Source organism: Heloderma suspectum, chromosome 6 (assembly GCF_057233095.1).
Source record: "Heloderma suspectum isolate Gila_16-S chromosome 6, 16-S_ref, whole genome shotgun sequence".
Lineage (NCBI taxonomy): Eukaryota > Metazoa > Chordata > Lepidosauria > Squamata > Helodermatidae > Heloderma > Heloderma suspectum.
The window spans coordinates 31,195,387-31,210,303 of NC_139463.1; the positions used below are offsets into that span (position 1 = coordinate 31,195,387).

Below are 14,917 nucleotides of genomic sequence, written 5' to 3' on the forward strand. Positions count from 1 at the left end.
GAGAGACAACTGTGCCAAAGAAAGCGTTTAATAGGGTTGTTTGGGGGAGGGGTTTGCATTTTATATAGATGAACTGTTTCTAGCAGATGTTTCTTGTTTAATATATTAAAGATTTGCAACATCCAATAAGTTGGCTATTGCTTTCCTGCTTCTCTGATGCTTTGACAACCTGTACACTTCAGTATCTGGTCAGTCATAAAGTCAAGTTTTCTCAAGTCCAGCAGCAATGAAGCTTAGCCATCGTTACGCAGCAGTTCATGGATATATGTGTCCATCAACAATTCAAGCAACTGAACAAATCAAATCTGTCATCCCCATGTGACCAAGAAAGCTTGTTCCTCAATAGTGTGTGTGTGTGGGGGGGGGGCTAAACCAACATGAACACCCCCATTAATCTGAGAGTTAATAGACTGACTCACTACCTACCTCATGATGTTGGTATGATGTACAGATCCTTGTGATGCCACAGGTTCCTCATAGTTCTATAGTGTGAGCAAATATGGCTAAAAGAGCTTGAATGTAGGCTTCCATACCTATCTTCTCCACCCTCCCTTAGCTACCCACAAGGCCTAGAAGTGCTCAAAGCAATCCTCCAACAGGTATTTATTGCTCGAGCTGCCTAATTTCTTCTCAACCAACATTTCCACTCTGGCTCTCCCACCCCCACGGAAAAGGTCAAGCAGGAGCAGATGTCAGTGCTTTAAGGACAATGTGACAGGGAAGCAGAAGTTGAGGGCTAATTAAGATTGAATAGGCAGCTTCTTCTCCCCCAAGGTATTTATAGAAACCTGGTCATTTTTGCCCCATTCATACACTGCCGTAAGTGGTATGGGAACCACTGCAGTATGGCCCCTTCCCACACCACTCTGGTAAGAAATGAAGGGAAATAATCATGTGTGCAGGCTGGCTAGGGTGGTTACATCCAACACCAGTGTTGCTGGTCCCCAGACCAGGGTGAGGTTGGGCATCACCACAGTTAGTCAGCCCACCCCCAAGAACACTTGCCTTCAAATGTCATTAGAGCACTGTGAGAAGTAGCCATGCCTGAAGGGTGTGGGAGCCTCTGAGATAATGTATGAATAAATCCTATAACTGGACAGGGGGAGAGTCTATTTCAAAAGGCAACAAAGAGCATTAGAAACCCTTTTGACATGGGCAGGTTGTTAGTCCTCAACACAATAAGAATGAAATGCAAACGCCTCCAGCATCACTTTCCCCATCAAGGATTGGAAATGTGACAGAGGCACATCAGATTTAAATGTTAGGACTAGGCAAGAAATGGGTATTATTAGAGAAATGTCCATTAGGACTAGGCAAGAAATGGGTATTACTAAAGATCTCAGCCAATGCATACCGAGGGTTTCTGCAGTTAATGTTCTACCATGAGGCTGTTCTTTTGTTTTCATAGACCCTCCTGAGTATGGGCAGCAGAGGGCAATGTTATCTGAGCATCATCAAGGAAGGAGAGGATCCCCTAAAAGAGAGGTGGGCAACTTGTGGCCCTCCAGCGATTCTTAGACTGCAACATCCATCACCATTGGCTGTGCTGGCTAGGCCTAATGGGAGTTGTAGTCCAACAACATCTGGAGAGCCACAAATTGCCCACCCCCCCGCCCTAAAATCAGGATGGAAATAGCTCTGGGACTATGGACCACAAGCACAAGGGATCAAACCTGTGCCGTCATTCGTCACACACTTCTGTGAATCTCTTCCAGCTTTGGTATCATAGACAGGCTTGAGCTTTGCTGAACATCTCCTTTTCTTCTGGGGTCCGGATGTACTGTTCTATCTCACTGTCTAAAATGGGCTCATCCCCAGTGATAGCAGAGCTCTCGGGCCCTGGATCGGCAGTTCGCAGCTTCTTCGTGGGGTTCAGGACACAAGGCGGGAGCAAGGGTGTCCGCTCACTGCTGCATTTCTGCTTCTCTCCTGCAAGGGAAGCCATTGCTCTTGTTGCAGCCCCCTCTTCTATAAGCTGCAGTGGTGCTGCTGAGCTTCCAAGATTGTGGCCTTCAACCGTATCCACGGTGCGGAAGGCGGCCTGCAGGAGCACGTGGCGATGCCGCAGCAGGTCTCCAACGTACTTGGCCACGGTCTTCCGGTCCACCTTCAGCACTCGCAACCAGCCCAGCTGAGAAGCCATCTGAAGGAGGATGTTATGCAATTCCTTCAGCCTCTGGCGGGCTGGCCGTGGTGTGTCCATCCCAGCAAGTTTGCAGAACTGGGAAAGGGTGCAAGTGAGGCGATCGACAGGTCGCAGGGACTGCCAGGCCAGGAAAGCCGCTGCTGTCACAATGGGGATGGGATGCCGGCCAGTCACCAGCCAAGTCTCACTGGCAAGCTCCACCATTTGAACTGTCCTTGCCACCAGCTGCTCCTTGTCCTCCACAAACTTGGTCGGGATGCTGGGTGACATCTGGAAAAGCTTGAAGCTGGGAGAAGAAGAACATGCCATTTACACAGACTGCTTGGACTAAGCAGCGGGGAAGAAGAAGTGGGAGGGTGCTATGAGCAAACTGCAGCATTCTGGGAAGGTAGAATGGACAGGGATGGCTCCATTTTCTAGCATGCCAGAAAGGCAAGCTGGTACATGAGCTGCAAGAGCAAGCATCTTCCCTTAAACAGCACCGCATGGCCAGGGCTGCATGCACTCTTCTGCTAAACTTACACTTAAGCCTCACTGGAGCTAGTACCGGCTTTAAAATTCTGCTTGTGCACTGTGCAATGCGTACCACGCCTCTATAATAACAACAGGCAAGATTTCTGAGGAAAGATGGAATTTGGTAACAAGAACCGAATTCACCATTCTGAGAATCTTCTGTTTAAGAAAGGATGTTTCTTCTCATACAGTAGCTGCAGAGAAAAGCTTGAAACTACAGCTCTTTTCAGAACCACATGAGGGGACAGCAGGGACAAGCCCGTTGGTCCCACCCCATCCCTCATGTTCCCGTCACCCATCCCAACAGTCCTCAACACACTGGAGGGATAACTTCTGCAGCTGGGAGCCTTCTCTATTTGAAGTGACCCCTCCAAGGCATGGAGGGCTTTAGAGATGGCTGATAAGGACACAAGGGGAATAGGGGTAGGGAGACCAAAAGGCTCTCCCCTGCTCTCCCCTCATGATTTAGAATCCTAATTATGCACCTTCCCTGAAGCTCATGTTCTTCTTCAGAGACCCTGCTCCCACTGCCCCACCAAATGAGGTGAGGCAGGTGGCCACTAGGGAGAGGGCCTGTTGAGATGGAGGGGGGGGGTTCACCCAAACTTTCAGCAACGGCACCCCAATTATGGAACAGCCTTTCCAGAGAAGCTTGCCTGGCACCATCTTTATGGTCTTTTTGATGCCAGGCAAAGACCTTTTTATTCACCCAGGCCTTTTGAAATTATTTGTATTTATCATTACATTTATATCACACCTTTCTCTCTTGCAAGGAACATTTGGCGGCTTACGTGGTCTTCCTCCTCTCCACTTTATCCTCACAGCTACCCTGTGAGGCAGGTTAGGCTAAGAGACGGTGACTGGCCCAAAGTTACCCAGTGAGCTTCATGGCCAAGTGGAGACTAGAACCTAGATCTCCTGAGTCCCAGTCCAACACTAACCATTTCACTACACTGGATCTCTTTTAAATAACTGATGTCTTTTAGTCTGGTCCTCTCAGTTTAAAATCCATGTTTTAATTGTGTTTTAATTTTGATAGCTTTTAATTTTTATACTGCATTTTAATGTTTTATTCATTTTGTGAGCCACCCAAAGAATTTGTGTTATGGGGCAGCTATATAAATGCAGAGTTCCTAGGAAGTCACCCATCCAAGCACCAGCCGGCCCCAGTCCTGCTTAACTTCACAGCAAATTCCATCTCTGAAAGGTTCCATTATTTCCACAGCAATGACGCACCAACTGTGAGAAGTATATCAGGAAAAGGAACTCCAACATACCTATTGAGGTGTGTTTTCACCAGATCTATCAAACTCAGTGCTGGAACATCCAGTGCCAGTTCCTTCAAGAAGCGCAAGTAGGTTGTAGCAAACAGCTCCTTGTTTGCATAAAGTAGCAAGCAGACCGTGCCCATGGTCAGGGGCCAGTTGCGCTGCCGGCAGGTCACAAAGACACAACAACCCACAATCATCTCCTTCCTCTCCAAGCTGACCAAAGCGAAGCAGGGGCATTTCATTGCTTGTTGGTAATAGGACACGGCTGTATCTTCAAATGGAGAAGGAAGCCGGAGAACTTTGCAAAGATCCCGGACACGCCTAATCCCTGTGGGGGAAAATACCACACCAGTATTTAAGGAATTTTAATTGTGAACTGCCCAGAGAGCCTTGGCTATTGGGCAATATAAAAATGTAATCGATCAATTAATAAGTATTTTCATACACATTTATGAAAATAAATAAATTTTCCATAAATAAATAATAAATTTTCCATCTGTGGGGCAGGCCTTTTCTTGTACGAACCCACCCATACACTGAGATGGCCTACTGAAGTAATGATTCAGGTGTCCCCAACTTCAGACGTTAGATGGCTACTAGGGTCAACCCCTTTTCTATTGTTCTGGTCTGAATGGAACTTCCAACACAAACCTATTAGCCTGACACCTTTTTGGTTTCTTTTAGACACAAGGGGAATATTGTTTTATTTCTGCAAGTCTTCGGTGGATTTTAATTAGGTGGACTGCTGCTGGTACTGCTTTTCCAACTTGGTATCTGTACTGTATTTCAATTTGGGGTTTTATTCCCTGTCAGATAATCTTTGTTATCCAAGACTTTTTCTTCTTTTTTGGCATTGCTGCAGTAATAGGTCCCTCTATCTTACATTGGTTTTATATCTACAATTATAAAGCCCATTTAAGAGGCAAGGTCCATGAACATCAGTAAGGGCACAATCCTATGCACATTCAGACAAAAAAAGTCCTACAACTCCCAGCATTCCCCAGATAGCATGGCTGGCTGGGGAATGCTGGGAGTTGTAGGATTTTTTTTGTCTAAATGTGCATTAGGACTGTGCCCTACCTGTCTCAGCAGGATGCAATCAGGTCACCAAACTGAAGTTCATCCTCTACGCCAGCCTTCCCCAACCTGGTGCCCTCTGGATATTTCAACTCCCATCAGCCCCAGCCAGCATGGCCAATGGTCAGGAGTCCTGGGAATTGTAGTCCAGAACATCTTGAGGGAACGCTGCTCTATGCACTGAAGATGCATAGAGAAGAAGAAAAACCCTCTAAAAACTGCATGAGACATGTTTGCCCTGTCCACAGCAAAGCCAGGCAGTTTTGAAATGGAACTTCCCCTTTGCTTTTAGAAAGGGAGTAAGTGCACCCCTTGTGAATGGCAAGCACATTAATTTCTACAATTTACTTTGTTTGTTTGTATTTACTGCATTTCTATACTGCCTTTGTGAAGCCAACCAAAGCAGTTCACAAACATTTCAGAAAATGAAAACCATAATCAAATAAAAACATAGTAAAACATGAAAAACCTTAAAAAGCTATAACTTAAAAAAAACAGGTTAAAAAGATGCAGAGAGAGTGGGGACCTGTCACAACTCCAAACAGAGCACATTCCATAGTTTGAAAGCAACAGGAGAAAGCTCTTCCCTGTATGTCCAATAAGCAGCTCTCTGCAAGCAAGGGTGTCTTCAAAAGAGCCTCTCCTGATTATCTTAGTAACCAAGCAGGTTCATACTAAGATAGGTGGTCCCTCAGATAGCCAGGTCCTAAGCCATTTGGAGCTTTAAAGGTTAAAACCAACATTTTGAAATGAGCCCGGAAAACAATTGGCAACCAGTGCAGATCTTTTAATTATTAGGGTTATGTGATCATGATACCCTGCACTGGTTTGCAGTCTAGCTGCCACATTTTGCACCAACTGAAGCTTCTGGATGTTCTTCAAGGGCAGCCCCATATAGAGTCCACTGCAGCAGTCTAACCATGATTTAACCAAGGCATGGATACCAGCAAAACGTGCTGATAGGTAATGTGAAACTCTTACCTCGCTGCACACAGCGGCTCAGTTGCTCATTCTGACCAGTACTGCGTGAATATGCCACTTCTGAATAAAAAACAAACATCAGACAAGGCAACTTTGTAAAGAGCTCACAAAATGTACTGATTTACAAATCCTTTAATGATGTAGGCACCGTATATTTCAAAAGTGCTTCTGAAGCACAACCCTAGGAGCCATCTGTGCGGGTGTCCCTCAATATGTTAGGAGATTACTATACCACTACTGCAGTGACCCAGCAGTGTGGAACTCACTTCTTCAGATATTCCTTTGTTCTTCCTCTTTATTCTTCCCTTCAAAATGAATCTGGAAACTAAGATCTGGAGAACAAAGTTGTTGGCCTTTCCTGCGTAAAAATGTATCCATATTTTAATGAAAGTTAATTACTTTCTGTAATGTGCCCAGAGCAACAGGAAAGGACATGTATATAAACATAATTGTTAGTACTGCTGCTACTATGATGTTAACACAACATTCTAGGAAAAAGTTGCCAGTTTACATGCATCTTAAACTGTGTCATGAAATAAGAGAAGAATGGTTTATCCTTAGTGGGATGTGATAAACCCAAGAAGAATGGATTCAAACGGTAGGAAAAATGTGTTTATTTAAAGCATTTATACCCACCTTTGTCTTGTTTCCAAGATGCCCAAGGTGACTAACACTAATCATTAAAAACATTACAAATCATAACATAAAAGCAATCAAGGGAGCAATCCTATGGCCATTAGACACTGTCTACAGGGCAGTAGAATTTTTCAGTTTCTGGGAACCGAGGTCGGAGCCAGGGCTCTCAATGCGATTCCTAGAAACTGCACTCCCCGCCCCCTCGTAGCTAGTGCGGTTCTCTCCACACCAGCTACGTCTCTACGCTTGGAAACTGAGCGCGGAGACAGTGAAAAGGGGGTGGTCCTGGGGGCAGGGAGGGGAGGAGACTGCGGAAGCTGCTTTACGCAGCTTCCTCTGCGCCAAACGGCCTCCTTCCCTCCTCCTCCCTGAAGCCATGGCTAGACAGCCAAAACTGTCCATCTAGCCAAAAATGCATAGCAGCTAGAGCACAGAGGTGATGATCACTCCCGTGCTCAGGCCACCCTGCACTGGGAACTTGGTAGCCTCTGACTTCAGACGCTGCTGACTATCTTTAAGAACATATGAAGAGCCATGCTGGATCAGACCAAGGGTCCATCTAGTCCAGCATTCTGTTCACACAGTAGCAACCAGCTGTCAATCAGGAACGCACAAGCAGGATATGAATGCAATACGACCCTCCTGCCCATGTTCCCCAGCAACTGGTATACAAAGGCATGCTGCCTTTGGTATGGGAGATAGCACATAACCATCAAGCCTAGTAGCCATTAATAGCCTTCTCCTCCAGTAATTTATCTAACCCCCTTTTAAAGCCATCCAAGTTGGTGGCCACTACTACATCTTGTGGTAGAGAATTCCATAGTTTAACTGTGTGCTGTGTGAAGAAGTCCTTCCTTTTATCTGTCCTGAATCCCCCACCAATCAGCTTCATGGGATGAACCCTTTTGTATTTTGAGTATTTTGAGAAACCCCTTTTGTATTTTGAGTATTTTGAGAAACCCCTTCATGGATCACTGCCTTGTTGTGGCGAAGGGGCTTGCGTAACTTAGTCAACTCAGTGAAGCCATAAGCTATGCCATACAGGACCACCCAAGACGGACAGGTCATGGTGGAGAGTTCTGACAAAATGTGGTCCACTGGAGAAGGAAATGGCAACCCACTCCAGTATTCTTGCCAAGAAAACCCCATGGAACATATCACAAGGCTAAAAGATATGATGCCGGAAGATGAGCCCCTCAGGTCAGAAGGTGTCCAATATACTACTGGGGAAGAGCAGAGGGTATTTCCAAGTACCTCCAGAAAGAGTGAAGCGGCTGGGCCAAAGCCAAAAGGACACTCAGCTGTGGATGTGTCTGGTGGTGAAAAGAAAATCCGATTCTGTAAAGAACAATATTGTTTAGGAACCTGGAATGTCAGACCAATGAATCAAGGTAAGCTGGAGGTGGTCAAACATGAGATGGCAAGATTGAACATCGACATCTTGGGAATCAGCGAACTAAAATGGACAGGCATGGGCAAATTTAATTCAGGTGACCATCATATCTACTACTGTGGGCAAGAATCCCTTAGAAGAAATGGAGTAGCACTCATAGTCAACAAAAGGGTGGGAAAAGCAGTACTGGGGTACAATCTCAAAAACGACAGAATGATCTCAGTACGAATCCAAGGCAAACCATTCAACATCACAGTAATTCAAGTCTATGCCCCAACCACTAAGGCCGAAGAAGCTGAGGTTGATCGGTTCTATGAAGACCTACAACATCTTCTAGAACTAACACCAAAAAAAGATGTCCTCTTCATCACAGAGGACTGGAATGCTAAAGTAGGAAGTCTAGAAATCACCGGGATAACAGGCAAGCATGGCCTTGGTGTACAAAATGAAGCTGGATAAAGGCTAATAGAGTTTTGCCAAGAGAACACGCTGATCATAGCCATCACTCTTTTCCAACAGCACAAGAGGCAACTCTACACATGGACATCACCAGATGGTCAATATCAAAATCAGAGTGATTATGTCCTTTGCAGCCAAAGATGGAGAAGCACCATACAGTCAGTAAAAACAAGACCTGGAGCTGACTGTGGCTCAGATCATGAGCTTCTTGTTGCAAAATTTCAGCTTAAATTGAAGAACGTAGGGAAAACCACTAAACCATTCAGGTATGACCTAAATCATATCCCTACTGAATATATAGTGGAAGTGAGGAATAGATTTCAGGGATTAGACCTGATAGACAGAGTGCCTGAGGAACTATGGACGGAGGTCCGTAACATTGTTCAGGAGGCAGCAACTCAATGCATCCCAAAGAAAAAGAAATGCAAGAAAGCCAAGTGGCTGCCTGATGAGGTTTTACAAGTAGCTGAGGAAAGAGGGGAAGCGAAAAGCAAGGCAGAAAGGGGAAGATATATCCAACTGAATGCAGAGTTCCAGAGAATTGCAAGGAGAGACAAGAAGGCCTTCTTAAATGAACAATGCAAAGAAATCGAGGAAAACAATAGAATGGGAAAGACTAGAGATCTTTTCAAGAAAATCGGAGATCTCAAGGAAATGTTCTGTGCAAAGACGGGCATGATAAAGGACAAAGGAGGCAGGGACCTAACAGAAGCAGATGAGATTAAGAAGAGGTGGAAAGAATACACAGAAGAACTATACAGGAAAGATCTGAATGTCCCTGATAACCATGATAGTGCAGTCACTGAACTTGAGCCAGACATCCTAGAGAGTGAAATCAACTGGGCCTTAGGAAGCATTGCTAACAACAAAGCTAGCGGAGATGACAGTATTCCAGCTGAGCTATTTAAAATCCTAAAAGATGATGCTGTTAAAGTGCTGTACTCAATATGCCAACAAATTTGGAACACTCAACAGTGGCCACAAGACTGGAAAAGGTCAGTTTACATTCCAATTCCAAAGAAGGGCAATGACAAAGAGCGTTCAAACTACCGTGCAATGGCACTCATTTCACATGCCAGCAAGGTTATGCTCAAAATCCTACAAGCTAGGCTTCAGCAGCATGTGAATCGAGAATCGAGAAGTACAAGTGGGGTTTCGAAGAGGCAGAGGAACTAGAGATCAAATCGCCAACATTCGCTGTATCATGGAGAAAGCAAGAGAATTCCAGAAAAACATCTTCTGCTTCATTGACTATGCTAAAAGCCTTTGATTGTGTGGATCACAACAAACTACCAGACCACTTTACCTGTCTCCTGAGAAACCTGTACAAAGGACAAGAAGCAACAGTAAGAACCGGACATGGAACAACCGATTGGTTCAAAATTGGGAATTGGTTCAAAATTGGGAAAGGAGTACGACAAGGCTCTATATTGTCACCCTGCTTATTTAATTTATACGCAGAGTACATCATGAGAAACGCCGGGTTGGATGAATCACAGGTCGGAATTAAGATTGCTGGGAGAATTTTCAACAACCTCAGATATGCAGACGATACCACCCTAATGGCAGAAAGCAAAGAGGATCTAAAGAGCCTCTTGTTGAGGGTGAAAGAGGAGAGTGCAAAAGCTGGTTTGAAACTCAACATTAAAAAAACGAAGATCATGGCATCTGACCCCATCACTTCCTGGCAAATAGAAGGGGAAGAAATGGAAGCAGTGACAGATTTTATTTTCTTGGGCTCCAAGATCACCGCAGATAGTGACTGTAGCCATTAAATTAAAAGACGCTTGCTCTTTGGGAGGAAAGCTATGGCAAACCTAGACAGCATAGTAAGAAGCAGAGACATCACCTTGCCGACAAAGGTCCGTATAATCAAAGCTATGGTTTTCCCAGTAGCAACATATGGCTGTGAGAGCTGGACTATAAGGAAGGCTGAGCGCCGAAGAATTGATGCCTTCAAACTGTGGTGCTGGAGAAGACTCTTATGAGTCCCCTGGACTGCAAGGAAGTCAAATCAGTCAATCCTAAAGGAAATCAACCCTGACTGCTCATTGGAAGGACAGATACTGAAGCTGAAGCTCAAATATTTTGGCCTCCTAATGTGAAGAGAAAACTCCCTGGAAAAGACCCTGATGCTGGGAAAGACTGAAGGCAAAAGGAGAAGGGGATGGCAGAGGATGAGATGGCTAGATAGCATCACCAATGCAATGAATATGAATTTAAGCACACTCCGGGAAAGAGTGGAGGACAGGAAGGCCTGGCATGCTATGGTCCATGGGGTCACGAAGAGTTGGACAAGACTTAACAACTGAACAACAACAACATTTTGAGAAAGGGAGAAAAAAGTCTCCCTATCCACATTCTCCATACCATGGATAATTTTGTACACCTCTATCATGTCTCCGCTCACCTCTCAATAGGATTGCACCCTAAAAAACACAGACAAGTGCAGTAGAGAAAAATGAACTATAGAAAGAGAGCCAGAAGATATTAATTCAAGGACCAGTCAAGCCATAATCCTACTGGAACAAAAGAGTTTTCAGTTGGCAATGAAACGTCATTAAAGAGAGGGCCACGCAAATCTCCCAAAGCAGCACATTTCACAGACTGGTGCCACAGAAAAGGCCATTTTCCATTTTCCTTCCAAATGCCTCTCAGATGCAGGACAGGCAGAAAGGCTTCCCACAGGTGACCTGAGAGAACTGGAAGAATGACACAGGAGGAAAACTTCTAGGTACCCTGATTTCAAGCGAGGTGGGGCTTTAAAGTTATTTGAATTAAGCTTGGAAACAGACCAATAGCCAGTGAAGTTATTACAATAGTAGAGTCACATGCTCCAAACTCACATGATTTGGCTCCAGCCAAAACCTTTGCTCGTACATCAGAACTGCATCTGAAGTTTCTGAATGCTTTTCAAAAGCAGCCCCATATAAAACTCATTACAGTAACCTAACTTTGATGTAGCTAAGGCATGTGTGACCATTTATTATTATTTTTATTTATTACATTTCTATCCCACCCTTTTTCCTCCTTAAGGAACCCAAGGCAGCATACATAATCCTCCTCCTCTCCATTTTAGCCTCACAACAACAACCCTGTGAGGTAGATTGGGCTGAGAGTCTGTGACTGGCCCAAAGTCACCCAGTGAGCTTTCATGGCCAAGTGGGGACTAGAACTTGGATCTTCCGACTCCCAGTCCAACACTCTCGCCACTACACCACACTCGCCAGGTCCAACTTCTCCAGGATTGGATGAAGTTGGCTGACCAGCCTAAGCTGCACAAACACACACCTGGCCATAGCTACCACCTAAAAATCCAAGAACAAAGCCAGGTCCAGGCACATCCCCAAACTATTAACCTGATTTTTCATGGGGGATGGTGCACCCCCACCCAGGTTTAGCCATGGAAAATGTTGCCTAGAGGCATTGTGGAATCTCCTTCCTTGAGGAAGTTCTCAAGAAAGGGCTGAAACAGCCCACATCAGGGATGCTTCCATCTATGAAGTAAACACCATGTATTACAATAGCCCTTAATTCTAAGTAAATATTTATTTATTTATTTAAAATATTTCTATCCTGCCCTATATCATTAAGATCTCAGGGTGGTGTACAGATAAAATCAATTTAAACAGTATAAAACAGTAAATAATCTATACACCTAAAAACATATTAAATGATTAAACAAGCTAATACCAGTTAAAATCTAAAACAATAAAACAGTTAAAACAATGTGCTAAGGAATGCATTTAGCCCTCAAAGGCTTTGGTAAAAAGCCATGTTTTTACTTGGCGCTGAAATGAGATTAATGTCTGCGCCAATCGGGCTTCCCAGGGGAGGGCATTCCACAATCAGAGTATGACAGCAGAGAAGGCCGTCTCCCATGTCCCACCGTAGTGTATCTCTCATACTGGTGGGATGCAGAAGAGGGCCCCTCCAACAGATCTCAGTTCTCGGCCAGACATATATAGGGAGAGGTGCTCCCTCAAATAGCGAGGTCCCAAGCCGCTTAGGGCTTTAAATGTCATCACCAAGACCTTGAATTCTGACTGGAAGTGTATGGAAGTGCAGCCCCACGTAAAGTGCATTGCAATAGTCTACCTGGGAAGTTATCAGCGCGTGTACTACTGTGGCTAGGTTATCCCTGTCCAGGAAAGGCCATAGCTGGCGGATCAGCCGAAGCTGGCCCCAAGTACTCTGGGCCATGGAGTCCACCTGGGGCTCCAGTGACAGGGATGGATCTAGCAGTACTCCCAAGCTACAGACCCGCTCCTTCAGGGGGAGTGCAACCCCCTGCAGTACAGGTCGCTTACCCAATTCCCGGACTCGGGAACCACCAATCCACAGACCTTCTCTCTTGTCAGGATTTAGCTTCAGTTTATTGGCCCTCATCCAGCTTAATATGCTTAAAACTGCTGCATAACTTTGCACCTTCCACCGCCACATAGGACAACTCAGCACTTAAAGACACCAGGAGTTTTGATCCATATATCTTTTCTCCATCTCACCTTGTAAATGCTCTTCATCAGCAAACGTGGTCGTGAGAAGTCCTTCGGTCAGAATGAAGCCACAGTCTGCACACACTAGCTGATTCTGAGCATAGTGAGTGTCCTCTACAATTTCCACGGAGCCACAGTCTGGACACTTTTTCTGGCTTGACATCTTTGCAGCCTGAAAGCATAAATCAAGGCCACAGCTAGAACACTTCTTCAAAGTGGTCACTGAAAAGTTTCAGTGGTATCTAATTAATGCATTTATTGCATTCACATTGTCCTGGCTTTTTGCCAAGGAGCTCAAGGTGGCATATATGGTTCTCCCACCATCCCTGTTGTTATCATCATAACAATCCCATAAGACTGGTCGTAGTAACCTGGCCTGCTACCTGAAATAACTCCAAACAATGACCTGGATTGCACATAACACAAGTAGGAGCGAGCTGGCTCCCGCATACTCTTCATATCAGCTACTTACGATCAGCCAGGTCGTAGGTTGTGAGCGAACCTGGAGCACTGGGTTCATTTATGGTCTGCCTTTCTTCCAAGGCGCTCAAGACAGCATACAAAGCTCTCACCACCACCCATTCCATCCTGGCAACATCCCTGCGAGGTAGGTTAGACTGAGAGCTGGCCCAAGGTCCCAAGGTGACTGGCTCCATAAGCTTGCTTTGTACCTGGGTCTCCCGAATTTTAGTCTGGCACTATAACCACTATACCACACTGCCTCATACTAAACTGGTTGTGGGCTTTAACGAAAGCAGTGAGCATTATCAACTGCAGGAGCCTGTTTTAAAGAGCCCAGGCTAGCAGACAACCTCCTCCATGGTCTAAAGCTGACGCTTAACAGTATCAACATACCTTGCTTGGGAAACACAACGCGAGAAGGAAGCCGCCGGCTCACAACCAACGGCGGGCGTGGAAGTCTACCTTCCCGCTAGTGCACGGCCAAAGAGGCCGGCTTCCAACACCGCCAGGCGCCTCTGTGTCTCTCTTACACCAGCGTGCCACCCGTCCTCTCGCGCCCCGCGTCTTTCTAAAACCGGAACCAGCCGCGTGGGGGAGGATTTTCAACGTGGGACGCGCTTCTTCCGGACAATCGCCATGACAACGGGGCAATCGTCGGCGACGTGGTGTACTCTTTAAATGCTCGCCGTAGAGAAACAGAGAGCGAAAGAGAAAGGTTCTGTGGTGAGCGCATCCTGTCCATTCGTCCTGCTTGTATCGTTTCTCTTGCTCGGACTAAGGGTTGTTTGCTCTCTAAGGTTAGACCTGACGTCTCCGGCTTTTAGGGCTCAAAGCTGTGCGTGTTTAGACAGGAAAAAAGCTGGGGAATGCTAGGAGTTGTAGGTCTTTTTTCTGCCTAAACACGCACAGCATTGCGCCCTTACCCTCTTTCTCAAGAATTTATTCTAACCTTGCAGCTGGTCACATTTTAGGGGCGGGGGGGATTGGGCAGTGGAGACTGAGATTTTGTGCAATTGGAAATGTAATAAGGCATATGGAATTTAATAAGGCGCTACACGTACACTTGGGAAAGCAGATTAATATATATATTCTTTACTTTTTTCTGTCAAATGTTTCGGCTTCCGCCTTTGTCAGGAACAGTACAAGAGCTGAAATAGAGACCCCACCCGCTCCCCAGGGTGACAGCTGCAGAATGCTAGTGCTGTGGAGGGAATTCCCAGATTGCAAGGGAAGTCCAGGAGGTGGTGTTATCCTCTAGCTTCAGGTCGTTTGGAGTCAGTTTTTTGTTGTTGTTTATTCGGTCAGTCGCTTCCGACTCTTCGTGACTTCATGGACCAGCCCACGCCAGAGCTTCCTGTCGGCCGTCGCCACCCCCAGCTCCCCCAAGGTCGAGCCCGTCACCTCCAGAATATCATCCACCCATCTTGCCCTTGGCCTGCCCCTCTTCCTTTGGCCTTCCACTTTCCCTAGCATCAGCATCTTC

The 14,917-nt window shown here is 45.7% G+C and overlaps 1 protein-coding gene across 1 annotated transcript; it reads right to left on the minus strand.

The window, feature by feature from the left end:
- BRF2 (BRF2 general transcription factor IIIB subunit) lies at positions 1-14,029 on the minus strand. The gene is made up of 5 exons (XM_084803895.1): positions 13,828-14,029; positions 12,982-13,144; positions 5,989-6,048; positions 3,937-4,258; positions 1-2,432 (listed from the first exon to the last, which is right to left on the minus strand). Exons 2-5 carry the CDS (start codon positions 13,133-13,135, stop codon positions 1,724-1,726), a joined length of 1,245 nt encoding a protein of 414 aa, XP_084660021.1. The 5' UTR covers positions 13,136-13,144; positions 13,828-14,029; the 3' UTR covers positions 1-1,723.
- Positions 14,030-14,917: the final 888 nt, after the last annotated feature.